At 30.3% G+C, this 27,972-nt stretch overlaps 4 protein-coding genes across 17 annotated transcripts in view; 2 read left to right on the top strand and 2 right to left on the bottom strand.

Moving 5' to 3' along the window:
- LOC123676041 (retinaldehyde-binding protein 1) lies at positions 1 to 10,407 on the top strand. 4 transcript variants are annotated; one of them, XM_045611722.1, is made up of 5 exons: positions 1 to 158; positions 6,330 to 6,506; positions 8,148 to 8,560; positions 9,277 to 9,393; positions 9,453 to 10,407. In XM_045611722.1, exons 2-5 carry the CDS (start codon positions 6,335 to 6,337, stop codon positions 9,705 to 9,707), a joined length of 957 nt encoding a protein of 318 aa, XP_045467678.1. In that variant the 5' UTR covers positions 1 to 158; positions 6,330 to 6,334; the 3' UTR covers positions 9,708 to 10,407. The 4 variants fall into 4 exon arrangements, with proteins under 4 accessions (XP_045467678.1, XP_045467653.1, XP_045467669.1 ...); XM_045611697.1 differs by lacking the exon at positions 1 to 158 and adding an exon at positions 460 to 517; XM_045611713.1 differs by lacking the exon at positions 1 to 158 and adding an exon at positions 1,363 to 1,408.
- A 477-nt stretch (positions 10,408 to 10,884) lies between these two features.
- Positions 10,885 to 12,396, bottom strand: LOC123676034 (GPN-loop GTPase 1). The gene is made up of 4 exons (XM_045611683.1): positions 12,104 to 12,396; positions 11,851 to 12,045; positions 11,400 to 11,793; positions 10,885 to 11,242 (listed from the first exon to the last, which is right to left on the bottom strand). Exons 1-4 carry the CDS (start codon positions 12,261 to 12,263, stop codon positions 10,915 to 10,917), a joined length of 1,077 nt encoding a protein of 358 aa, XP_045467639.1. The 5' UTR covers positions 12,264 to 12,396; the 3' UTR covers positions 10,885 to 10,914.
- A 1,120-nt stretch (positions 12,397 to 13,516) lies between these two features.
- On the top strand, positions 13,517 to 18,670 carry LOC123676064 (nucleolar complex protein 3 homolog). The gene is made up of 11 exons (XM_045611735.1): positions 13,517 to 13,645; positions 13,713 to 14,023; positions 14,228 to 14,391; positions 14,473 to 14,862; positions 14,982 to 15,115; positions 15,171 to 15,371; positions 15,559 to 15,747; positions 15,805 to 15,986; positions 16,811 to 17,064; positions 17,122 to 17,491; positions 18,456 to 18,670. The coding sequence occupies exons 1-11, from the start codon at positions 13,637 to 13,639 to the stop codon at positions 18,649 to 18,651; spliced, it is 2,400 nt and encodes a 799-aa protein (XP_045467691.1). The 5' UTR covers positions 13,517 to 13,636; the 3' UTR covers positions 18,652 to 18,670.
- Positions 18,671 to 21,873: 3,203 nt separating this feature from the next.
- Positions 21,874 to 27,972, bottom strand: part of LOC123676071 (far upstream element-binding protein 1) — a 30,957-nt gene continuing 24,858 nt past the window's right edge. For 8 of the 11 annotated variants that reach the window (XM_045611834.1, XM_045611790.1, XM_045611825.1 and 5 more), the window contains one exon: positions 26,761 to 27,928. The gene's annotated coding sequence lies outside the window, so the exon portion shown is untranslated. Of the gene's footprint in view, positions 24,614 to 26,760; positions 27,949 to 27,972 lie in introns of those variants that run through there. The other 3 variants (XM_045611765.1, XM_045611773.1, XM_045611755.1) reach the window with 3 other exon arrangements.

Below are 27,972 nucleotides of genomic sequence, written 5' to 3' on the forward strand. Positions count from 1 at the left end.
AACATAGCCGAGGCAATTTCATTTGCAGAATCTCAATTACAATTTCTTTCCTTAACCAGAAGTAGGTTAGAGAAAGTTAACATTTTAACACGAAACCGCCGCTGAATTCAGTTTAACATTGACTCTTGTGTTGTTCTGTGTACCATCAACAACTAGAGGTGAGTCAATTGAAGCGCAATCCGCTCTAAATTGCTCTTGAAACATTTTTTTCAACTCCGATTGGTAGCATCGATGCACCCTTGGTTTAACTTCTTCCTTCTCTAGTTGGCCAATAAGTGCGTCAAGAAGGATTTCCTATAAGTTCAACTAGTTCAGGTTAGATTTTTTCAAATCATCAAGGACTTATTATATTATAAATATGACATAGATTCGATAAATAAGTCGTTTCATGTTTACGCTCAGTTGTGCTCAATTTGTTTCAATATGAAGTGAATTGTTACAAGTGTTTTTCTAGGAGAAATTGTGTTTGGGAAAATGGGAAAACTGGATTTTATACGACTACCATTCGATATTTATGGTATTTAATTTTTTTTCTCACGATTATATTTTTGTTATTAACTGCTTTTTACGTCTTTTATATTTATTTTTCACATTTTAAAACTTTCAGTTTCAAGTTCAAAGGTGAGGTAATATTTTCTATAGTTTTCCAGTTTCGTTCATTAGTCCATTGAAAACATTTTACAAAATTTTCTTTGAAAAAAACGTTTTTCATGAAATTGCCTTGCTCCTTATTATACACAAAAATGTAATTAACAAGCAACAAGTAAGTAACTAGTATCTGAAGATATTAGTGTTCTTTGATTATGGTTTAATGTTTTATATTCATAATGTATTGAAGTGCATCTGAATGTAAATACATTTTTACGCGCATCTTTCCAATTCTTCTAATTGTTTTTGCGCGCTAGTTTTATCGAAATGAGATTTCTTTTTGTTAAAATCATTATTCATATATTTCCATTAAATATTTCGTTCTGAAAACTGAAAAACTGATTTTTTCAAATCATGAAGGACTTATTATATCATAAATATGACATTGATTCGATAAATAAGTCGTTCCATGTTTACGCTGAGTGCTCAATTTGTTTTAATGCGTAGTGGATTGATTGTTACAAGTGTTTTTCTAGGAGAAATAGTGTTTTGGGGAAATGGGAAAATTGAATATTACACCCATTCGATAGTTATGATATCTCATTTTTTTGTCATAAACTATGTTCAACTGCTTTTTATGTCTTTTATATTTGTTTTTTTACGAACCTTTTAAAACTTGAAAAATGTTCGATTTTAAAGTAACAGTAAAATTTTTATGAATTCTCCAGTTTTGTTCAATATTTCATTCAATACTTTTTCCAATTTTTTTGTGAATCGCCTTCCACAAAAATGAAATCACGAAGCAACAAGTCGATAACTAGTAGGTATATTTTAATTTACTAATATTCTTTGATTATAGTTTAATTTTTTATATTCATGAGGTATGGGAGTTTCCCATAATTTCAATCAATTCGAAATTACTGAATGTAAATACATTTTTATGCGCATCTCAAATCAATTGTTTTTGCGCGCTTTTTGTATACAAATGCGATTTCGTTGTTTTAAATTATTTTCAGATATAATAATTGAATATTTCATTCTAAAAGAAAATTCGGTGGTACATATTTCGATAATATGTTTTAACTTTTTGAAATTCGTAATTGTGGTATAAAATCCAAAGGGCATTTTGAGCTATTATGATAATTGCAAAACTCACTTCATATTCGACAAATTGGAGTATACTGTGTACAAACTGAATTACAGGTGATGCCCAAACACGAATGAGTAGATAGAACAAATGTGACAACATAGCGAAAGATGAATATACCTACCTATTCTAATTATCAAAAATTAGGCAAATGCTCATAATAATATAGTAGACTTCATCAAATAGTGTGGTTGATAAATATTAACAAAGCACTATATTATTTTTCAAAAATGTTGTCTGTCTGTATTTATCCTCGAATCTTCGAAACTACTGAACAGATTTTCTTGCGGTGTTAACAGATTGATGAGGGGATTAAGATCAGCTTGGAGCTTACGCTTTGTTTTGGTTAAATAGGTTGAAAGATTTCTCCACTTGTATCCTACAGGGCGATAAAGAAAAAAGGGAAACATTGCGCGTACCCTAAATGCACTTAGATGCATATATCATATATTATTTTTTATTTTACCTGCTTCATACCTTCAATAACAATGCTGGAATAGTATATTCTAAAACAAGTTGCAGAATGGGCTCCTATTCCAACACGAATGCGAAATTCGAACGCAAGAGTGTTGGAATTGCCTTCTGCAACGAGTATTAGACGATATTTTCTCTATTTCAGTCAAGTTTTGTGAAATATTGTCGAAATTCAATGAAAAATTCAGATTATATATCCTAGTGACTTTTGTATTGTATCTTGGCAGTTGGTGTGACTGTTACGGAAATTGACAGATTACGGAATTTGAATATGAATTGTACGTTTCGAATTTTGAAATAATTTACAATTACGCATCAAATTCGTGAATTATACCTGATCAAATCGATTCAACACAACCAGAATTAAGAGAAATTGCGAATTATGTTGCAAATCATTCCACTATATCCAAATTATATAATATTGACAATTATTGACGTTTGTTGAAATTTGATAGGATTGGGAGTCAGTAGAGACAACCACAAAACGAAAAATATAACTGAAAACGATGCTGTAATGAGTTCATTACAGCACTGTTTTTTAGAACTGTAATGATCTCATTACGATACTGAAATAGAGAATAGTAATTTACGTAACAAGTCCGGAAAATAGGGTTTTTTTTGGACGAATAGACAAAATTCCAGGACGAGCGTAAGCGAGTCCTGGAAGTCTGTGAGTCCAAAAAAACCATTTTCGGGCGTGTTGCGTACAATATTTTTTCGGCAACCATGTAAAATAACACTATCGCTGCTGCTTTCCATATTTTATTGCGATTGCGATCAAAAAACATGCAAATTTTTGACAACTAATTTCATATGAACTGTCAGCCGTTATCTCGGTTGCTATGGATTCAATGATTCTTTTCCGGCCTAGTCCGGGAAGTACGTACTTTCCGGACGGTTGCCGAAAAAAGGCCGGGAAATGCTACTTTCTCAGAGAAAAAGCGTCCGGGAAGTGCTCACTTCCCGGACGGTTGCCGAAAAATAAATTTTACATCAGGATAATGATCCTTTCAACTGTGACAAGTAAGATGTCTTAAACACGTGACAAGCTTATTTGACAGTTGATAATTTCAGAATTGTTGCGAATCAGAACTCTCTCACTCCAAATTTCAAAGTTATGCGAGGATGCTGTCACAAAATTGATATGAGAAAAATCCATAAATCTATAATGACAATACCATTGGAAAGATAATGACGTGAATCAGGAAGAAACAAACTCAAAATAAAATGAAAAATGCACTGACGCGAAGTCAGGAGCTTTTTTGAGCGTTCGTTCATTCATACGTCTATTGCAGCCAAGGAGACCAGGGAACTGTTTATATTCTTTTTTTTAACAACGAGATAAAACCAATTTCCCAATTAGTACAGAAGAAAAAAAATATAGCAGTACACAAGATGCAAAAGAGATAAAAAGCACTAATTTAAACGTGTGTTACAATGGCAGGATAACTGAAAACGTAAAAGTCAATACTTGTTAGCATGGTGGTATAAGGGAACCAAAAAGTGACAAAATTTCTATTTACGATAGCATACAAGTCTAGCAAACAGTAATACATTTCTTCTTATATACTACAAGAAAGAACGAGCGCTCAAAAAGTTGAACTTGTTTAGCCTTGAAATTTCATACAATTTTTTGGTTCATTGAACAATGATTTTTTTGTACACTGCGTCCGTAAAGTATGGAACAAATGCATTTTTAGCTAAACAGACCATTTTAAGAAATAATCCTGAAACACGTCGATTTTTTATTTTAATTTACCGTACTTTAAAATAATAATCTAATATACAGGATGAATTACGTTCGAGCAATGACGTCACTGCCTTTTTTTTAAATAGAACACTCCCATTTTTCTCAATTTTCGGATTACTCTAGCTGAGCTGATTCCAAAAATGTATCACATGTTGATTTCAATTGGTACAGGGTGGATAAAAATACAATAGTTTTGAGTGTGCTCATAAAGTAACGCGTAACATTCTTTATTAGTTAAATTAACAATATTATCAAAAATACTTATTGTCCAGCGGCAATTGTTTTGAATGCAACACCCTGTAGTTTGTTACATTTTTGGATCAATAAAAATGAGCTGTTTCCAAACATGTTTGGTACTTGTGGTCTAGCAGACAGAATATGAAAAATTATTTCTTATCAATTTAAAAAAAAACATAGTCGTCTAGTTTTTTGTGAAATGTCATTATTTGTTTAGTATCTAATTTATTGATTTTTCAATGGCAGTTTTGGTATTCGTGAATGTTTTAATTATTGCTTAGATTTAATTTGAAGTAGAAATGGAGTTAAGTCCACCCTGTACCAATTGGAATCAACATGTGATACATTTTTGGAATCAGCTCAGCTAGAGTAATCGGAAAATTGAGACAAAATGGGGGTGTTCCATTAAAAAAAAAGTACGGTGACATCATTACTCGAAATTAATTTACCCTGTATGTATATATATTATTTTAAAATACGGTAAATTAAAATAAAAAAATCGACGTGTATTATTTCTTAATATGGTCTCTTCAGCTAGCTAAAAATGATTTTTTTCCATACTTTACGGACACAGTGTTTACTAGCATTATGAAAATATAGAAAAAAAATTGTGCGTGACTATAAACGACCAAAGAGATGCCTAAACCTATACATCCGGAACATTTTGTATCCAATCGCCCAACTTTCATTTATGTCTCAATCAAAATAAAGAAACTAAGGAGAAAGTTTCCATTTCTCCGCTTATGATTATTAAGTTAAACATTCGTACACTTTATTCCGAATCTTATTAGATAAAATACATTCTGTAGGTACCCAAAATTGCGACAATCGGGGAAACAATTAAAAATTCTAAATATAGACCGGAATGGTTCAAATAATCGATCCTAAGAATATCTGCTATAAATACAGAAGTAGTACACACTGCGATTCCTCTTGTTCTTCTTATGAGAGCAAAAAACCGATTGGAGAAAGTGACCAACTCTCGTTGGAAGTATATTTCATAACGTTTCGATATTCAAAACCAATCGCAATGATAACAAAGGGATTTGTGATTCATTACAATGCATAATCATAATTTATATTATCTCTTTTTTTTATCTCCCGTTACAAGGCTGAAATTATTAATGAGAGCGTTCAAACGCAAAAAAAACGTTGCAAATTTAACACAAAAGGTTAATTATTTCATTATTAGTATTCGTTTCTTTCAAAGCTTTATTCTCTTACTTCCAGGTAAGAAGGGGTTTCAGAAAGGAAACAAAATTAGAAAAGTTTTTCTAGCGAAAATGAAATAGGCTGCAATTTTCTTACATTTTTCAGATGTGAAATTCAGAATTTTTCAGATTCATGTTCATGTGATTTAAGTGTTGGAAAATGTTTATACCAATTCTTTTCAAAAATTGAACACTGACAGGAGCGTTTGAGCGCTTGTTATGCGTGCTTCACTTATACACTTATATCAAAATAAAGATTTTTCATAAAACTTTGAGAGGATCTTCAGCTCTATAAAACAATCAATTGATTAATATTAAGTCTTGATGCTGTATAGATTTGTTCAAACAATTGTCTTCAAATGGTGAAAGTATATGTCAAAGAGAAAGAGGAAAGCGAAATTTCTGTGAACAGTTGTTCATTGGATTTTTTTATTATTGAAACGACTAATGAGACCTTAAAAACAGATATGAGAAAGCTGCAGGATTTTTACTGTTTTCAGTGGTGACAAGTCAACAGATTTCATTGTTCCATTCATGAATGCTAAATATTAATTAGAACAGATCTCACGTAGAACAATAATAATAAAATATATATGTCTTTATTAGTCGATATGACGAATCAAATTTGTTGTCTGTAATGAAGAATGTTAAGCAGTCTAATGTAGTAACTTGAGCTATACTGGTATCTCCAATGCCCAATAAAATTTAACTATCAATCTTCCATAAAATTTTTGAAAGAATAACTTCTATTATTTTCTCCAGATTGATTTTGGTCAAATGATGTTTAAAATGTTTTCCACCGACTGTAGTAAGTGTTTTTTGCCAAAATTCTTGTAAGAATATATAAATTCCGCTTCCACGCTGATATTCCCGAATATACATAATTGTTTATTGGTGTTTCATAATTTTTTTTCGTTTTCAGAAAAAATGGGTTTGGGTGGTGATGGTCTGGTTGAAAATTACACCTTCCAGCTGCCAGAGTCTGAAAGAAAGAAAGCCCAAGAGGAACTGCGTGAAGATGACAGCATAAGGCAACAATCCCTAGAACAGCTGAGAGAATGGATTGAGAAACATCCAAATATAAAAAAATGTCGTACTGGTAAGTAGAACTTTTAAAATGTGCGTTTCGAACAAATAAATATGTTCAATCTTGTACATGTGAAACGATTTAATAGAGCATGGTTGATTATTTTTCCATAATAACTATGCGTTTCTTTGATAACAATCGGATTGTATAGTTTTTGTCAGGAGTTTATTCATGTTTACTAGGTTGAAATAAATTGTCTATTCCGAGAGATCTAATGATAATCATTTATGCATTATGTATGATTAAAATCACGATATCGATCATAATGTGACTTTCAAAGCCTCATACACTGTACGTAGTAATGGCTTTGAGAGCAGAACAAATTAGAATTTTAATAGTTCATCATTTGAAAAAAAAATTAAACTATGGTTTATCATTATTTTCTCCTATATCAGAAGATTTGTCAATCTGAATGTAAAATATCAACCGTGATATTTTTCATTCTATCTAAAATCTAAATTAGAAACATTAAAAAATTCCAGGATTTTCGGTAGTCTCGTTGGTTTTTCATCTGACCGTTGGCCCACAATTGTAATTGTAATTGTTGAGGATTGTAATTCGACGTTATACATTTGCCTATACCTCATAGAAAAGTTCCGGGCCTATGAAAGGAGTTTGTACTCCTTTTTTGCCAAGTGTGTTGCCTCCTAATTTCCTTTAAATCCCGAGTGACAGGGAACCTAGGCTGAAAAAACTTTTAATTCTTATCTATTTCGTTGAGTTTTCTTTGGCACGCCAATACTATCTTAGAATCGATGATATGTGAGCTCAATACTTTGATTACAGCCTGACTGTCAGAATGTATCGCTATATCACATTTCTGATTGTTTCCTACTAGGTTAGTTCCCACACATCTATCTATTGCAAGGATCTCTGCCTGAAAGACACTTAGACAGCGCCCTAACGAATAAAACTGGGGTTGTAGACTCCCTTTCGCAACCTTTTTTTCTTTCTCTGATTCCTAATTCCTTCACTGCTAGTACTTTCTCTGGATAGTGTTAGAATGGCCTCTATTTATCACGAGATGAAGAGGTTTGAGGTCTGTAATGATCTCCAATGCCCTAGTTGGAGTATTTTGAAAAGAACCTTAAATAAAGAAGTCAAAAAACAGTGATAGCAATGAACAAATCAATAAATTTGCAAAAAGGGCTTCAAGTATAACACCCATTAGACCCTGTGGACTTGGAAAAAAACACCACAGGCCAGCCTTTCTGCAATGGGTCTCTGGAAAAGAGATGCGTCTACAAAAATACACCTAGACGCAACTAAAAAATTCATGGAGTTTTCTCCGTCCCAAAAAAAAGGTCATATAGCTTCCACAATCTGACGTGGTACTGTAAGTATAAAACCTTCTGTACCGAAATGTCGGCAGACTCTGCAAATCCAAGAAAGCAACAGCAGAGAACGTACTGTGTACACATCTGCTCAAGACAATTTGAAATCCTTGCATAGTGATATTCATGGCCAGCAATGGACATGGTCAAATTTGCTAATATGGTAGAATCCCTTTTTGCCGAGTATATAATAAAATATCAAACTGATCGCAGTAGAAAGTCTACTTTCTAATTTCGTTAAAAACCTAAAGAAATAATTCTTTCTCATTGATGACACTTATGACGGTTTTCTACAAACTAAACTCATTTCCCATTCCAGATGCCCCCTTTTTGCTGCGTTTCTTGAGGACTAAGAAGTTCAGCGTCCCCCAAGCTTCGGAAATGTTGGAAAGATACCTGACCATCCGCCAACTCTACCCACAATGGTTCACCAAGCTTGACCCTGAAGATCCAGAGCTGGCTGAGATCGTTGAGGCCGGTTATCTAGTGCCCCTTCTGGAGAGGGATGGGGGCAAGTTGATCCTCTTCAGCAACGCGGGCAAGTTTGATCCGCACAAATTCACCTCTGCGCACATGGTGAGGGTGCACAGTATGGTCACAGAGGCTCTGATGGACGACGAGGTCAACCAGATCAACGGTTATACCTACATCAACGACGAGAGCGGTTTTCAAATGTCCCACATATCGCTCTGGTCTTTGACTGACATCAGAAATATTTTGAGGTGTATCCAGGTAAGCATTTCGCTATGAAAACTACATAGTTCTATAATTGGTCAAATACAATACCTGATACTACAGAGATTCTATGGAAGTTCTTCGAGTATTATGGAACCAAAATTATAATTTTACTAAAAATATAATCAAACACCATATAAACACTCCTCGACAGTACTGGGATACCCCTAAACAAACTGATAGAGAAAGTTGAGGTTTCCAATTCTCCTAATTCTGGGTATTTTAGAACTTGTAATTAATATAAGCACTGACACCGCCATTAGTGTCATTGGTGTATGCGAATAGTGGAATATTTACTTAATTGATGTACCAGCTAATCCCCCATTATTTACAATGAAAAATTTGAATTTAAAAAAAAAATTCATCAAATAATTAGGTGGAAAAAAAGCTAATAGGTTCAAATTAGAAAAATAGTTGAAATTGAAATAAACAAAAATCAAAGTAAGAGCTGACTGTGCGTCAGAAGATTTTGAGTGCTTGTGCATTCATCTCCTATTTCTTGGAGTCCAAAGAGAACTCTACCTATATAGGTATAAATGACGTGATCCATTGTGTATTTGTTATCAATTAGTTTATCTTGATGGTTCTAATGATACGATCCTATCAAAATTCAGTATGACCATTCTAGTAATTATTTTCCATATACAAACCAACTGTTATACTATAAATTTCAGTTTTAAGTGTGATGTTAATATTAAAACTCCTTTTTCCAGAACACTACTCCAATGCGTCACAAATCCAACCATTTCCTCAACATCAGTTCCAGCGCTATTAAACTAATAGAGTTTGCAATTTCATTGCTCAATGAAAAACTCAAAAACAGGATATTCGTAAGTATATAACATTCATTTGAAAACAATGCAAAGTAATTGAATTATCATCTCATCAGATATACAAATCGATTGATGAGCTTCATGCAAAAATCGACAAGAAAATTCTACCCAAAGAATATGGCGGTGAAGTTCCTCTTAACGATATGCTGGAAGAATTCAAAAAGCACTTGAAATCCAAAAGGAACGATTTGTTGGCTTTGGACGAAATGTACATTGAAATTGATGAAAAATCTTGTCCCTTAGTTTCTGAGATGAATGAAGAACTTGGAATTGGTTTGGACGGCAGTTTCAAGAAATTAATAGTGGACTAGTATTTAAGTATGTATTAAGTTAACTGTTTAACTTTAAGGTATAAAGGTGCAGCTTATTTTCCTTTGTGATACAGAAAATATCTATTTTGGATATTTTACTCCCATTTAAGAAAACTTTTCATTCCATTTCTATGTTCATCGTCAATTTTCCTCTTCCTTTCTTTTTCTTCTATTTCATGTCGTCAAACTCTTTTCAATTCTTATAGTCTAGTCATCATGTGTTAACTGATTCAAGGATTTTGTATAAATGAACGAAGTCCTTGGTCAGTTTTCTTCATTAATTAATGATTTATTTATATTTACTTTATTATTTAGTAACAAATGTTGAGGAATTTTTCCTTAGCCTTGGTGGAATAAAGTTACCTACCTTTATCGATTGTTTTTTGTTCTTTTTATTGTTATAGTATTTTTATCGTTTATTTTTTGAAATGTTTTGATATACATATTGTTATTTTTCAAGATGAGTTCATCAATTTTTTTAAGTAATTTACGTGATCCAAAGAGTTCTTCAAGGAACTGTTTCTTTCAGTAAAATTATTAAATGACGACTGAAATTACCGGTTTCAATTGAGGAATCTTGATTGAGGCGGCTTTCAGTCAAATGGATAGAAATATTACTCAACTTAATTGTACTTATAGGATCCTTTTAATGAAATATATTCATCAAAAACTTTTCTAAATAAAATGCTTTTGAATTGTAGATAGTTTTTCTGATATTCACACCCTATTTTTCAGCAATAATATTGTAAAACATGAAAAATTTCAAAGAAACAAAAGATAATATAAATTTATATACTCAAATAATTAACTCAAACAGGAAATTTGACTACAAAATACCTTTGCCAATCAATCCTACAACTAACAATTACTAAAATTAAATTAACTGAGTCGACAGCAGTTACTCACAGAATAATTGACTGTCACCTATCCATTAGTGTCATCAGTGGGGTTCAACAAAAGGTGGTAGTACTGAAATTTCTCCTGATTGTCTGAGTGTTAGAAAGTTATTATCAGTAGTGAATTCATATATTTGAACAGATAAAATTTTCTTGAATACTTTTGATATACAGGGGAGAATTCTTATAGGATTTCCAAGCCAATAAAAAATACCCATTCCATTAGCAGACCTTTACAATATGGGTAAGAAAGGGGAGTACAACATCAATTGACAACTGCAAAACCTTTAGATTTTTTATTCATTTCTATATTAACAGTTGTTTTTAGATGTTGAGGCACTTGAAGACTTCGTCATTTCAGCTTCTTTGGCTTTTTTCACTTGTATTTGTTTCTGATTCTCTAAATGTTTGGAATATGACTCAGCGTCTATTTCTGTAGATTCACCGTCATAAGGTTCTTCTTCACCTTCTGAATCAGAACTACTGTCGTTTGCAGGATGCCTTAAGTAAACATTTGATACTTCGTTCAGTTCCTGATCAGTGATAAGTAAATCAGAAGTCTCATCTTTTTCTTCATTCCTTAATTCATTATGTTTTTCTGCTTTTGATTTTATTTTCTGATATTCAACTTTATAGCTCCTGAAAATACACAACATATAAAATATATTCTGAACAAAACATTGGTTCAGAATTGAAAAAAAGAATAAATCAAACTAAATATTCTTCTTTTTCATAATTATCTTTATAACGTAATATTTGAAGGTATGCTACAAAATATTCAAATATAGATACTTACGTCTCATATTCTTCTCTAGCTTTGTCAATTAAATTATACAATTCATCAATGCCTTCACCACTTAGTGCACTGAAACCGCATATTTTCAGATCAGTGTAGAATATATCTAGAGCCAAAGCCATACGCCTGTTCAAAGTACTTACATAGCTCTCATCATTTTCCAGAACTTCCATGAAACTATCAACATCTGTCATCCATTCTATTGCATAAGAGTGGGAAACTATATCTGTTTTGTTCATTACGGTAATGAAAGGAACAAGATATTTATACATAGTAGAACAAGCATATAACATATTTGACATAAATGTAGTGGGTGATGTGCTTCTTACAGAATCTACTACATATAGAACTAAGGTGGGGAAATGTGCTGCTAATGCTTGAGTAATTATTTGGCCTGAAAAAAAATATGTATGTATGTATAAAACAAAAGTGTAAACAAAATAAAACTCACCAGAAATAGACCAAGTGAACACTTCAATTTGTCCTGGTGTATCTATTAAACAAATTTCATTAGGGCATTTTTCAATAAATTTTATAACATCATTAAATTTTGTCGAAAATATATTGAGACAGGATACAATAGCTCCATTAGGTCCTAATTTGAAATTCTTCATGGTATCTTTATAATCGACAGAATCCCTTATATCTAAAAAGTTACAGACATGAATAATTTATAATCATTAGATAAAAATATTGATTTTTACCAATATCGGGATCATATGGAATGTGTAAACAAGCAGGATCTAAATTAATGATGTATGGTTTTTTCTCAGATTTACTTAATCTTGATACAAGGGATGTTTTTCCTGAACCTGCCATGCCCAAAACAATCACACATATTGGTTTTTTCTTTACTTCAGCCATACTGAATAATTATAAATTGTGAATTTGAAAATTGAAGAAATAAATAAAGGTACTTTGTAAATCTACGATTTATGAATAACATAGCATCACAATAAATTTGATTTTGATAGACTATAGAACACAGATTACGGATAATATCATAGACCTAATTTGATATTAGGTCTATGGATAATATGTTATTCGTAATCTGTGAATGTCTTTAATAGAATCATAGATAAGTAGATAAATAGAATATTCTATATTAGTTAGAATACTTCGTTGGTTAAAACATGTAATTTAATCCTATTTCAGGGATTCATCATTTTTAAATTGAAGATTGTTTATCAGTTTTCATTGGAAATCATCTAAAACTTCCGATGGTATTTTCCATTTTCAAGACTTTAACCATATACGCAATTATTATCGATTTTTGTCAAAATAATTGAAAATTTCTTTGAATCATTAAGCCCTGCATATTTATTTAGAAAAATTACATACTCATAAAGACAAAAATGAAATCAAATATTATCCCGAAAATCATGGATATATCAAAGAGTGTGAACTTATCTGCTCTCATTCTGTTGTTAGAGTTGACGTAAATACCCGAACAACAGTGGCGGGCTATACATTTTTTTTTCATGATTGGATTTATTCTCGGGATATCAGTGTATGCAAGCGATTTTAATCTTGAAAATGGGGGAACTTCAAGGAGCACATCAAAATCTTATATAATATATGCTTTTCAAGATTTAATAACTATTGCTTATGTTGTTTAATAACTAGTTTACCGCAACACTATAAATATATTTTCATATTAGCTGTAGTTTTTAGCAGTAATTTGCTGTAACAGCGCCAACTTAGTTGTGAATACTGGTGGACTAAAGATGTAATGAATATTCCCAACAAATATGGTTTTGAAGTTATTATAATTCTTTTTATTATATTCCTAGATATATGGAGAGCTTCCTACTACTATCAATTAGTTTATTCTGTTAATGAATCATTTCTTTTTATTCTCCATCGTAATTTAGGCATATGGCTCGTAAGTCCAGTTTCAATTTCTGTAATTTCATAAATAATCTGGTGTACGAAATTATGATTTAATTTTTTCAGTAATTACTATATCGTAATGTCAAATTCAACATCATGCACGCCTCTGGGCCATGCTTTCGTTCGTGTATCTTCGGCAACTTTGGCATCGGAATGCGGCCAGCAAACTTCACATCGTTAGAATCAACATGAAAAGCATAGAAAAAGTTGTATTTATCTATGATGGAAAGTTTCAATTTTTAACCTAGAAATAATATAACCTATATTTAGGTTAAAGATTTACATTTATTTGAAAGTGATATTGTTGTAATATATTAGTGTTTAAAACAAGAAAAAACATTATAATGGCGTTGGTAAGATATAATTAAATATAATAATATAAGTTCATTCAAATTGTAATTGATTCTTTTTCCATAATAGAAGAAAACCAAGATTTCTAAAGTGAAACGGAGTAACCAAAAAAGAGGAAAACTGACAAAGCAGAAAGCAGCTCCTCAAAAATTTACGAATACAGTAGCATCTCAATCTCTTAATTCTAAGAAAAATCTCAAATCGACCAAAAAAAATAAACCCTCAAAAGATGAGGTTGTTCCGCCAGAACCCAGTGTTGAGGATGAAAGTGATAATGGAGAGAATATGCTTGAAATGATGGAGGATGGAGATGTTGAGTTTTTAAAAAATGCAATAACAAGTCGTTCGTATGGTTTGCTGAAGAACATAAAATACACTGGGTGAGCTAACACACTCATTAAAAACCCTTCTTTAAATTTCTTGGAAAGTTAATTATGAAAATCATATGAATCAGAACAGATTTAATCTTCTTCAGAGTTGTTATCTTTTAAATGAGGGGGTCCGCCTATAGATTATTAATTTAAATTTAATTCAAAAATTATTGTATTCATAATCATATATTTTTTTTAAACTTTTATTCTTAGGCCATCAAAGAAAAGAAAAAAAAATGATGATGAAGATAATGATGAAAATTTGGAGAATGATTATGAGGATAAACAAGAAACAGCTCCTCCTTTAAAAATCAGAAAACTGTTACCAATCAAAACTAAGGAGGGTTTAGTACATCAACAAGTTGTTGTGGAACAAGGTAGGTATCCAATTAAATTATTTCAAAATTTTCTTATGGTTTCTTATACACTCTAAAGCTTCTATTATTTTAATGATTCAGCCGAAGAACAGCCTGAGGAAGAGGACAACATATCTGAACATAACGAACCTGAAGTAGATGATGAGGAGGAAGCCTGTGAATTTTCACTTGAAGCATGCTTAGGAGACGATCTTGACCTTTCTAAACCTTTATCTGCTGCTCAACTCTTTGCACAGCGAAATAAAGCTTTGACTCAACGAAAACTAGAAATTGGTGTATTGAGTTCTCAAGTTCTTGAAAATCCTGAGGAGAAAGTAACAAACTTGAGAATGTTACTCAAAATTATGGATGAGCAAACACCTGTGGTATACATTACAGTCAGAAAGCTAGCAATAATGTCCCTCTTAGAGGTATTTAAAGATGTTATTCCGTCTTACAGAATTAGGAATCACAAGGATGAAGGAGTATTATGTGAGTCAATTTTAAAAATGCTTATTTTTTAATAGTTTTTATGAATTCCTTATAATTACTAATTCTGTACAAATTATAAAATGTGTATTAGTTCATGTGATTTAAGCAATTTTTTTCAGTGAAAAAGTCAACTCTCAAACTAAGGAAATTTGAGACAGAACTCCTACAACACTATAAAAAGTTCCTGCAAAAATTGGAAAAGGCTTGTATGGCTCTCCAAAAAAATAGAGGAAATTCAAAAAAATTATCTAAGGTAAGTTGATAGTGATAATAACCAAATTTAAATTTAAAATATGCTAAATTTTCAGGAAGGTTATGCATTAGGTCAGATTGCAGTTAACGCTATGAGCGAATTATTAGTGGCTCATCCTAATTTTAATTTTTCTGAAAATATAACTCAAGTGATTGTTCCTTTCCTAAACCACAAGGATGAAACCCTGAGAAAAATAGTGAAATCGGCAGTGGAAAATGTGTTCAAAGAAGATAAGAAAGAAGAGATTACTCTCAAAGTGAGTTTTTGTTCATTATTAGACTATTTCTTATACACGACTTTCAAGCTTTTCTGTCTAAAAAATTCAAAACAAAATTTAAAATTTTGTATATGTAGGATTGAAATATTTTTTATATTCTCTTCTTAGGTTAAGTGTTTTTGAGTACTTACCTGTTCTAGAAACTCGGCTTTCCTTTTTTTTTCAGATTTTAAGAGTGCTTAATCATTATCTTAAAACACATGCACATAACGTAAAAGTGGAAATGTTGGAAGTTCTTCTGGTTTTAAAATTGAAAGATGTGAATTTGGAAAAAGAGAAAGAGCTTGAGATGAAGCATAAGAAACTGATGTCGAAAAAGCAAAATGTTCTACAAATTTCAAAAAAGGAGAGAAAGGTAATGTGTAGATGATAAAAAAAATTCTCAGAGCAATGTAACATTTATTAATTTCAGAGACAAAAACAATTACAATATTTGGAAAAAGAACTTTTAGAAACAAAAGCGGAGGAAAACAAACAGGCAAAGCAGAAAAACATAACTGAAATTACAAAAATTGTTTTTGCAGTGTATTTTAGGATATTGAAAAGTTCAACGAATAACAAAGCAATAGGTGTGTGTTTAGAAGGATTGGCAAAGTAAGTTTAAACTTCTTATATTTGTTGTTCCAATTATTACTAGTAAGGCTAACTTTACTTAGAAATATTGATATCAAACTTTAATTTATTTTCATTTTTAATAAAAATGTACTTTGATATCACAATGCATTAGAGAAGCATGTCGGAAGCTTTCACGCCCTTGTTCAAATTTTTAATATAGATTTGCTTGGAAATAAATTGATTCAATCTCTGAAAATGAATCTAAAGTCAAAATTTCCTGGTCTATTGAATTCCAAGGAATGGATACGATAATAATAAATAAACAATGTCATTCATCACTTTCTTGGTACAATTTTATTGAGGAAACAAAAAGTATTCAAAAATTTGTAAATGCGAACTTGAAAACTGTTGCGAAAAATTTAAAGAGGCAACTTCTTGTAAAAAAAATAGGGTGTGCCTTTTATAGCGAAGACTATAAAACGCGACCTATGAAGATAGGCCTTTTCTCTAAAAGTAAAAAAAAAGACAAAAATGTAATTTCTTGTTGCTACAATTAATAGTTTTGGAGAAAACAACTCATTTATCAAAAGATATAGCAACAAGTATAGGCTAGAATTATTCCTCTATTATGAATTTAAGCTACATAAAACTGCATTTTAATAAGAAATCACAAGGTATCTTATTTGTTCTGAAATAATAAGTTCTTGCAATCATAGCACTTCTCCTATGATTGTTCAAAATTGGTAAATTACATTTGTGCAAAATGTATGCAAAAATTATTCATACTAAGATAATCTTTCAATTCTTTTACGATTTTTTGAAAACTATGACGATTTAATATTAACAAAATGACTTTTTTTCAGATTTGCTCATTGTATCAATTTCGATTATTACATGGATATGGTAAATTTATTGGACAAATTACTGAAAGAAGAGTGGTTGGGATTCAGAGAACAATTGCATTGTATTCAAACTGTGTTCGCGATATTGAGTGGACAAGGAGAGTCTCTAACTTTAGATCCTACAAGGTTTTACAACAACATTTATAAAAATTTGTTTGAAATTACGGCTTCGTCTAAAGGACACAATAATCTTCTTATTGTTTTACAAATTTTAAGTAAGTAAAACAGCACTTATTTTATTTTTTCCTATCATTAATTTCTATCAATCTTAGATGACTGTTTGATCAAAAGAAGAAAGAAAATCACCAACAAAAGATTGATTGGGTTCGTTAAAAGGCTAGCAATACTTAGTCTCCATCTTCTGCATCATGGTTCTTTGGGAACTTTAGGATTGGTGAGAAATATCATGCAGTTGAACAAGAATGTGGACATCCTTCTGGATACAGACAATTCATTTGGTGATGGTCACTACCTGCCTGAATTAGATGATGCAGAATATACTAATGCTGCTTCAACTTCTCTTTACGAGCTGGCTATATTGAATAAGTCTTACCACCCAGTGGTGCGTAAACTTGTCAAAAACATATCTCATGGAGTACCATCTTCAGGTGAAGGAGCTTTAGTGCCAGAAATAGGAAAATTGTAAGTATAACATTTCTTTCAGTGGTTTTAGAGATGACGAAAAATAATTAAATAATTTACCAAAAAGGAGCAATCGAATATATTATAAAGAATAACGAATGATCTTTAGAGTATGAGCTATTCGCTTTTATTTCGTTTGTACATCTGTGAATAATAACAGCTGTAATATGAAATATGATATAACTTCTCCAGATAGTACTAACTGAAGAGAACAACACCAATAATGATAAAATCATATGGTGAAAAAAAAAATAATAATAGCAATTGGTAGACCAGATAGATTAGCGGCATGAACTAGTCTTATTACTACTTTGAGTATGGTCCGTATATCACCGAGAATTTCAGAGCGGTTACTAGTGGTTATCAATGTTTCAGGTAACCCTGCTTTGTATTTACGGATCGCTTGACACTTGTCATTCGACAGCTATATTTTTCTTTGACAGAATTTTGGAGGTAATAAATGGTAGATCTCTTTTAATTTGTAATGGCTCTGAAGAGTAATTGTTTCAAAATTAAAATAATGAAGTTTTTGAGTGTTAGATGTCATGGAAAATGTTCTTAAACAATAATCTGTAAATTAAAATGACAACTACCAACTTACTAATAGTAACTGAGGTGATATAAGGACCCTTTGTTAACCTCAATTTCTAAATTCAAGAACTAATTTTTTTTACTAGTACAATATTCTTGTATTCGTTGACTTGTATGAAATTAAGTTTGGATGTACTTTCATCAATTTCCATATAATCTGAAAGTCAACCCAATTTCAGTTCTAGACTTCAAATACTTTAATTATGATTTTTTGACAATATTACATACTTCTTTCCAGATTTTGAAATGTTCAAATAATTGAGTTTCAAAATTACTCTTAAATTTTCGTTTTCCTTGGTTAAATTGTTATTTTCAATGTTTTGTGTTTTTTCAAAATTGCTGTACTTACCTTAATTGTTTATTCTCTTATCAGGCGACCAGATGAACTATTTCAAACTTATGACATGTCAGAAATGGCCTTCAACCCCTCTGTTCCAATCCCCAAGAAGGAAAAGACGGAAAAGAAAAAGGGTGGTTCACACATATTTTTCGCAGATCAAAACTTTGAAGATGAGTGTAATATGAAAATGAAAGAACAGCTTTTGAGGGGTGTGTTTTGTACAGAATAAAATATATTATTAAAATTAATTGTTTGATGTTTTATTTCTTCCTTTTACTTAAGAAATGAAGTACATAGTTATTTAGTGTTTCAAAATAAATAAAAACATGTTTTGCATAAGAAATTTTATTCAGAGAGTTTTTGTAACAATAATGATCTAATCCAGTCGCTTTGCTTTTATTGAAGCTGTTAATTTTGGTTTTTTGGCAGGTCGGCAGGCCTTGATATCAAAATTCTTCAATTTTCTGTGTACAGTGAGCTCAGAAGCATTCACATTAGCCACTTTCAGTTTGGATTTGATGATTTTTTATGTTGCAAATCTGTTTTCAGACAAATTTCCTTGCAACATCGTTCTGACCTTGAAGTGAAAATTGGCTTTCTTTCATATTTTTTTCTTTTCGGGGTTAATTCTTGACCGGATACAACTGCTTTCTTTATATTTCGTATGCTAGCTTCAGACACATTCAACCTTCTTGAAATTAAGAGATCGATTGAAATCAAGATCCTTTTTTTACACATCATTCAAAGGTCATAATCAACTGCTTTTAAAATATGCTCTGGACAAAGTAAACAAACCGTTTTGTCATTCAAGACTGCGAAGAAAACAATCAAAACGCGGAATATCACAAAATCTTGTACGAACCTGCAGCATGGGAGATATCGACTGGAAGAGGTCTGTACTGATTCATACTCAATATGGTATCAATATGTCAAAATTGTAATGCAACACATCGAAATAAATGAAAAATAAAACGGTATAAAGAAATTCCTAGATGAAAATTACCAGAGCCCCCGCAAACGCGCGTGCACCGCACGCGGGCGCCAAAACGTCTTATAGACCGCATGAAGAACCGATGGACTGAAGGTTTTCGAAAAAGATTCTTTCAAATTTTTTTAACAATTTTTTTTTCCAAACTTCTTGCAATTTATACAAGTTTCCGAACGTCGCAATCGGTATGGAATAGCCAGATATTGGTTTACAAAAACGCATACTCGATGCTAATCCTAGGGCATTTTTTGCGCCATGTGCTGCACACAGCTTAAATTTAACTGAAAATGATGCTGCTAAGGTTTCAAATGAAACAGTGGATTTTTTTGATATTGAACAAGAACTTTATGTATATTTCTCTTCATCCACAAAAAGATTGGAATGTTATAAAAAAGCATGATCCTCAGTTACATCTAAAACCCCTAAGTGATACTAAATGGTCAAGTAGAATTGATGCTAAAGTTTTATTTTATTCAAATATGTGATAGCCTTTTAGAAATAGCAGAAAATGATACTTTTAACATAAACTAGACATAAAGCAAGTTCTCTTTTATTAAATATTCATTCTTTTAAATTTATTTGAAGTATAATAATTTCTTATGATGTTTCATTCCAGATTAATATTGTAAGCAAAATGATGCAAAGTATAGCGATTGACATTAAAGTGTGCCAAAATTATTTGAAGAATTTAGTTGATCATTTCAAAAATTATAGGGATGATAACGTTCTCGAGGAAAAACTTGCGGAAGCTGGAAAACTAGCGGCTGCTCTTGAGATAGATCAAGGTTTTTCTCTATTATATACTGTAAGACGAAATTATAAACCAAAATTGTCCGATTATGAACAGACGGATGAGGCACCTCAAGATCCAAAAATCGCTTTTAAAATAAATTTCTTTTTGAAAATAATTGATCAAACACTAAGTTCCTTAAATAGTATAGGTTTGATATGATATCTGATTACGATAACGTTTTTTGTTTTATTTTTGATATTCTTAAATTAAATGATAAATATCTATTAAAATGCTGTCATGCTCTTCAACAAAAGCTAACTGATCAGGAAAAAAAGAGGCTGACGTGAAAGAAAATGATTTATTTAACGAGATAAAAGCCCTAAGATTGTTTTCATTATCTGAAGCAAAAATTCTACAATATATTTTTGAAAATAATCTAACTTCTTGTCTACCGAATCTTAGTATTGCCTCAAGAATCCTTCTCACTTTACCTGTGTCTGTTGCTTCTGGTGAGAGATCATTTACTAAATTAAAAATAATTGAAAACTTTTTGAAGTCTACCATGTAATAAGAAAGATTTTCTGGATTGGCAATCTTAGATATAGAGCAAGATATACTCGATTAAATTGATTGATTGATTATACAATATACAGCCAAATCTAGAAACACATCCATTCAATTTCTGGATTGATCCTAATTAAATGCTTATGCCTTTATGAATAATTTATAGAAGAATACAGCTTAAGTTTTGAAACACATTTAAAATGTATTATGTTACAACTAACACCATAAAGTTCTTAAGGCAATGAAGGTTGCTGATAGATTTTCACCATTCTACACTAAATTTTTAACAAAACAAAAAAAAAATTCCGATTATCAAGCAATGCTTTTCTCCACCTTCCCCTTTAAGGGGCGCCAAAATATGTTCCGCACGCGGGTGTTGATGTCCCTTGCGGGGGCCCTGAAAATTACATGCTATGGATGTTAAATTCAAATATTTTGCTTTTATTCTTGAGCAATGCAAGTAAATATGAAAAATCCTTAGTGCGTCTAATAAATTGGCCAGGTATGTTTTTCCCGGATATAGTGGTGTTGTTCACTAATAGTAAATGATTTTTGAGGAACCTTTGTCAACTTTAATTCCTAAATTCAAGAACTAATTTTTTTTACTAGTAGAATATTCTTGTATTCGTTGACTTGTTTGAAATTAAGTGTGGATGTACTTTCATAAATTTCCATATAATCTGAAAGTCAACCCAATTTCATTTCTAGACTTCAAATACTTTAATTATGATTTGACAATATTATATACTTCTTTCCAGATTTTAAAATGTTTAAATAATTGAGTTTCAAAATTACTCTTAAATTTTTGTTTTCGTTGGTTAAGTTGTTATTTTCAATGTTTTTTCAAAATTGCTGTACTTACCTTAATTGTTTATTCTCTTATCAGGCGACCAGATGAACTATTTCAAACTTATGACATGTCAGAAGTGGCCTTCAATCCCCAAGAAGGAAAAGACAGAAAAAAAAAGGGTGGTTCACACATATTTTTCGCAGATCAAAACTTTGAAGATGTATGCAATATGAAAATAAAAGAACAGCTTTTGAGGGGTGTGTTTTGTGCAGAATAAAATGTTTCATTAAAATTAATTTTTTGATGTTTTATTTCTTCCTTTTACTTAAGAATGAAGAACATAGTTATTTAGTGTTTCAAAATAAATAAAAACATGTTTTGCATAAGAAATTTTATTCAGAGAGTTTTTGTAACAATAATGATCTAATCGAGTTAAAAATTTTATCAAATATTAAATAATTCTAAGCATAATGTTGGAAATGACAAGCAGCCTCAGTCCCCAAACATGACTTATGTTATCCTGAAATTAGATTATAACAGCCGCAAAGAAAATAGATATGTGATTTTCCAGTGTTATCAATCTTAATATTTAATAGGAACAGAAATTTTATCAAGAAATTTCCGAGTTCATGAGCCGAAGCAAAATGCAATATGATAGAAAATTATTAATTAATTTCATATAGTGATACTAATTCTTTTGCGAGTTCAAATTTCAATTAAAAAATCATAAAAAAGATATTTTAGTAATGAGTTTTATGCAGAAAACAAAAAAAAACTCCTGAAAAACAATAATAAATCGAATTGGTTAGTAAATCGGTCAATTCTCGAATATTTTAACTGGCAATAGCACGGCTATTAGCACAATCCACTAAAATACTTAGTCAAAAAGTACAGGTAAATGATCATTTCAAATGGATGCTCTAAGAGCTTGTGGAAATTATTATTGTGAAAAAATTGGCACTGTTCTGTATACTAACCTGGAGGCATGTGAAGTATTTAGAATTCAGATCGGATTCTCTTTCGATAAATTTTTCTCATTTATTTATTTATTGCAGATTAACAACAAGTATTTCATTCATAAAAACGTGAATCCTCAATACATAACAGTTACTTTACGACTAAAAATAAACTGAAATAACACCCGAATTATAAAGGAATTCTCATTGAATTATTAAGTTTGAAAAATTAAATTCAATAGTTTCTACACAATTTTTTTGTCAACTACCAGCATAAATTTGATTTGAATTCGTATTATACAGAAGAAACCTATCATACCTATATCAAGATTGCAACATCGGAAGATATCTACCGGAAGAGGTCTGTACTGATTAATACTCAATATGGTATCAATATGTCAAAATTGTAATGCAACACATCAAAATAAATGAAAAATAAAACGGTATAATGAAATTCCTAGATGAAAATAACATGCTATGGATTTTAAATTCAAATATTTTGCTTTTATTCTTGAGCAATGCAATATGAAAAATCCTTAGTGCGTCTAATAAATTGGCCAGGGATGTTTTTCCCTGATATAGTGGTGTTGTGCACTAATAATAAATGTGTCCAGACGCCGAGACAGTATTTCGAAAATCAAAAAACTACTTGAAAGTAACTGTTTACAGTTAATAAAAAACAAAACATCACATCCAAAAAGTATTTGGATCTCATTATATTGTAATTGTAAACTTGAATATTAGATCAATTTCCGATACTTTTTCGAGTCGTAGTATTTGTAATGACAGCATAGCAACTTGAACTTCCTACATATCATTTCATTCATTAATCAATAATTTATGTAATAGATGGTTTTCTTTCTTATTATAAAAAATGCAATAAATATATCATATTTCTGTTAAATAATACTTACCAATGATGAAATTATCATAAATATTTTAACCGATTATGTGAATATAGGGATATCAGTCAATGAGATCACTTATAATATCATTCAAGTTAATAAATTTGGATTTTATATATTTAGTAAAATCACACATTTGTTTCCAATTATGATAAACTTTTAATTAGTAACGGTTGAATGAATTCACTATGAGTAAATAAATATAGAAAAGGGATTCAATAATAATGTACCAAATGATAACAAATAATGCAGCAGCAAAATATTCCAGAAACGAAAATGTTGCTTACTGTTCCTGTTCCTATTGCAATGAATTGTATGGTCTATATTATTAATATTCCATTATATTGTCAATATTCAAAGACATGAACGTATAGATCCAAAATTAACATAAAATTTTTGAGAATATTACAGGCGGAAAAAAAAATCGGTTGCAGTAGTTTGAATTCTCCCTTGGAATACATCTAATGTTTTTCAATATAGCTCAGTAATTCTCTTTAGAAAAATATATTTTGGAATAAAAAGAAATGAAACATTGTAGATTTGATTTTGGAACTATTTCAAAGATGTTTCTATTCACGAATTGCTAACTTTCATGAAGTGTTCAGGAACAATATTATTGTGAATTGCTGACCAAGAATATTGACAAAATTATTAATAATATAATAAATCCACAACTTACGAAGGAAAAAACATTACCTAAAACAATAATTCCCAAGGAGAAATTTGATAGTAATCCGACCTACAACAAATCGATTTCATAAAAACCAAGCTGAGAAAATTGGATACGTCAGAGATGTACAAATTGAAACAATAAGTTTCAGATAAGGGAATAGATATTCTTCAAAAAAGCAGAAAACGAGACGATTTCAAAAACCCAATGCACTCATATTCTAACTTCCAGGTAGCTAATCAAAAATATTCAACGATGGCTAATAAAAAAAAATTCAGTCAACAAACAAGGCGATTGTAAGTCGATGGACAACTTTCCACAAAAACCACAAATAGTAAACAAGATCAGGAAGCTACATATATCATTTCTCTAGGAATATTTTGGTGCCAATACCAGTCATATTGGAATAATCAATCAATATCAGAGTTCTCCATAAGGTTTTACTTACTGTTGCTGCAGGCCTTTTCGAAAGACATACCAGTAACGACCGGATTTTAGATTTGGTTTACATCGAAGATCGATTAATTCTTGGAATCGTTTCTATTTTATCCTCCATTTCCTCTCCGTCACAAAGTTTTTAGTACTCTGCCACAGAGATAAAAATCAGAATAAAATAAATTTCAAAATAAAATCAATGTGACAGGGATATCTGAATCGATTTAAATCTCAGTAAATAGACAAATATAACAGATGCAGAATCTAAGCGATAATAATAATCCGTATATCTCTAGAAGTAATCATTTTCTAATCTATATATTCATGGTACAAGAAATAGATAACTTGGGCCCAAGTTTACCGATATGTCAGTCAATTCAAATATAAGAAATATTCATGTTTGCAGGCAACCAGAAATGTTAAAAAAATAAATCATTTTCATTTCAGTTCACACATAGAAATCATCTATGTGTTAGTAAATGAGACAAAGATAAAATTAAAATCTCGTAAGGTGTGCTCTACCTAGAAAAAATTTCACTAATATTATTATTTCAGGGACAATGAATATCAAAATATGAAATTGTCATGTTATAAGATGAATAGTACCATCACAGCATAAAATCATAAATCAGTCTGGGAAACTATTTAAAAATAACTATACCCACAAAATAAAAACAGAAGGATAAAATATAAAAGCGATGTTAACAACAACACCTAAAGAATCGAAAATTAAAATCTATGTTGAACAGCTTTCTAGGAACTATCCAAACCTGTGAAAAAATATTCAATATGCAATTTGTGCAGTAGTAGCTATTGAAGCAATAATAAAAGAATATTCATAAGTTCAATATAAGCATAAAAAATCCAGATGTCAAAGCAATAACAAGGTAACAAATTAAATTGATTTTTTTTGTTGGATTATGCAGGTGAAACAAATTTTGATCTAATGCTATATGGACTTCTTCATAACATTTTTTGAAGAAAATTATGTCAATTAAAACAAGGTAACAAGGAAATAAAAATATTTTTCCTAATTTATCAAACCATGGGAAAAAACAATTTTGATATATTGCTGTAAGGATTCATAATATTTTTGAAAAGGAATAAAAATGAAAAAAGAAGGTTTTTTCTATTAATCAAGATTTGGACAAAAACCAATTTTGGTTGCTGAATGGATTCTTTTCTGATGTATAAACGAAATATGTATCAACTTAAACAAAGAAAATAATATTTTTCCCAAATTATCTCACTATGGATAAAATAAATTTTGATCAGTTGCTGTATAGTTCCTTTGCAAATGTCTTCGAAAAAAAAAAAGGTGAACTCGATTTCAAGGTAACAAAGAAAATAAAAATATTTTTTGTATTTTTCAAACCATGGATAAAACTAATTTTGATCTATGGCTGTATAGATTCTTTCATGAAGTTTTCAAATGAAATAATGCCAACTCGAATAAAAGTTAACAAAAAAAACAAAAACATTTTTTTTTCATTTTATGAAAGCACAAATAAAATAAATTTTGATCTTTTGCTGTATACACTTTTGTAATGTCTTCGAAAAAAAAAATTAAGTCAATAACAAGGTAATAAATATATTTTTCATATTTTTTAAGCCATGGATAAAACTAATTTTGACCTGTGGCTATATGGTATTTTTTCATGTCTTCGAACAAAATAACGTTAACATAAATACAAGGTAACAAAGAAAAAAAAAAAGATTTCTTAATAAGGTCTTGAAAAGCAAGATAAATTAAAATAAAACCCGATATCAGAGAAAATAAAAAGTATTTTTTGTCTGACCATGGATAATATATGTTGCTGCACGAATTCTATCATAACATTTTTGAACTAATGCATTTCATTCCAAAATTTACTCATTTTTATGAACATCTGAGATAAAAACTTTTTAGTATAACTAAATTTCTTCCAAATTGAAAAAATAAAAAAGAAGTAATGGTAAAAATGACAAGAGATCAAAAAGTGATGTCAGTAACGTAAGATAATTTTCTAGAATAGAGCTTACTAAAAATGGAGAGTGAATTCGAAGGATATTGATGAATTTAAAATTAAATTTTTTTGTGTTCAAAAGATGTTTTGAGAATGTTATTTCATCGCTAAATAATTGTATTAAACACAAAAATATTGCTATTGCTCTTATGCAAGGTATTTTGTATAGTATTTTATGAGTATTATTATGTATATGTATAACCATTTTATTTCAAGACGTTAGGAAAGAGGAAGCTGTCATTCCCTCCATTTTGTTGATGAAGCTGAAATATAATATTAAAACAGGATGGGTAAAAAATTTTATAATTTATTCCAAAATGGGGAAAAAAATATATAAACAGTTACAAATTATTCAAAGTCTTCAAACGCAGTAGAGAAATTGAATATTTTCAAATATAATAATAGTCAAAAAAATGATCGTTTCAAGAGTTTATCATCAAATATACTGAGAGATCTTATGAATTTCATACACTTATTTACATGACTCAGAATAAACAACACATACTGTACCTTCAAAATATTCCCCTCTGAAAACAAATATCACACAAAAATAACATTTTTTAATCATCTATCGATGAATTATTACATAGGGCAAATAGACTGTTAATACATGATGATTTACAAAAATTTACTACCAAAAGAATCCCCAATGGTTGAATTTATACTCAAAATATGCTGAAACATCTACACTCTAGAGATCAAAAATAAATAATTTACAGGACACTGAAACATATCTTTATACGAAAAAAATTACCACACCTTGATCAATGCCTCAAGTGTTGCCCTGAGTGTTTATATGAAGTGTTTTTTTTTTAAATCAATATTCATTAAAATTCGGAACATGTTACAATAAAATCTCAACATGCATGTATTAGTTTTGAATTTGATGATCAATTTGGATACTATTCTGTCTTACCAAAATGTTCAACCCATATTACCACAATAATTTAAGTAAGAGTCAAATATTAAAAAAAAAAAAACAAAAAATGTCGATGGCTCAGCAATCACTGGAAGTAAATATATTATATTAAAATAAAATCGAATGTTACATAACATTTCATAATATAACTAAGTGTTTCCACAAGTGTTCAGATCTACTGAGAGAACTGAGGAAATTACAACAAATGTGTGTTAAATAAAAATAAAATGTCTTATTCTGATTTTTAATAAGTAAAAAAAGTGAAATTATCAAACTTTGGAATTATTTCCAAACTTTTCACAAATAATATATTATGAACAAATTACTTAAACTATTTCATTAATTCTATATTCAAACGGAGTGGTTATCCTTAATTTTTGTTTGAACCTTTCATACTGTGTGATTCACTTGTTGAAGATGACAAATACAATTTTCTTTATTGTAATTATTTAAAAGTTATGTGTTGCATTATGGTTCTTATTCAATAAGAAATCTCATACGTCTAATTCTCCGTCCTTGACCAGTTTTCGAAATTAAAATCTGTAAATCATATAACAACACTGATAACGATGTATAGTACGTTG

The sequence above is a fragment of the Harmonia axyridis genome, chromosome 1 (genome assembly GCF_914767665.1).
Source record: "Harmonia axyridis chromosome 1, icHarAxyr1.1, whole genome shotgun sequence".
NCBI lineage: Eukaryota > Metazoa > Arthropoda > Insecta > Coleoptera > Coccinellidae > Harmonia > Harmonia axyridis.

Bases quoted from the DNA above. Each gene is read 5' to 3' on its own strand.
- LOC123676041 (XM_045611697.1), top strand. From the start codon at position 475: ATGGGAAAACTGGATTTTATACGACTACCATTCGATATTTATG. The intron at 6,507-8,147 runs GTAAGTAGAACT...TTCCCATTCCAG, and splicing joins TATAAAAAAATGTCGTACTG to ATGCCCCCTTTTTGCTGCGT. The intron at 8,561-9,276 runs GTAAGCATTTCG...TCCTTTTTCCAG, and splicing joins ATATTTTGAGGTGTATCCAG to AACACTACTCCAATGCGTCA.
- LOC123676064 (XM_045611735.1), top strand. The intron at 15,116-15,170 runs GTAAGTTGATAG...CTAAATTTTCAG, and splicing joins ATTCAAAAAAATTATCTAAG to GAAGGTTATGCATTAGGTCA. The intron at 15,748-15,804 runs GTAATGTGTAGA...TATTAATTTCAG, and splicing joins TTTCAAAAAAGGAGAGAAAG to AGACAAAAACAATTACAATA.
- LOC123676034 (XM_045611683.1), bottom strand. From the start codon at position 12,263: ATGGCTGAAGTAAAGAAAAAACCAATATGTGTGATTGTTTTGGGCATG. The intron at 12,046-12,103 runs GTAAAAATCAAT...GTAACTTTTTAG, and splicing joins TCCATATGATCCCGATATTG to ATATAAGGGATTCTGTCGAT. The intron at 11,243-11,399 runs GTAAGTATCTAT...GTGTATTTTCAG, and splicing joins GCTAGAGAAGAATATGAGAC to GAGCTATAAAGTTGAATATC.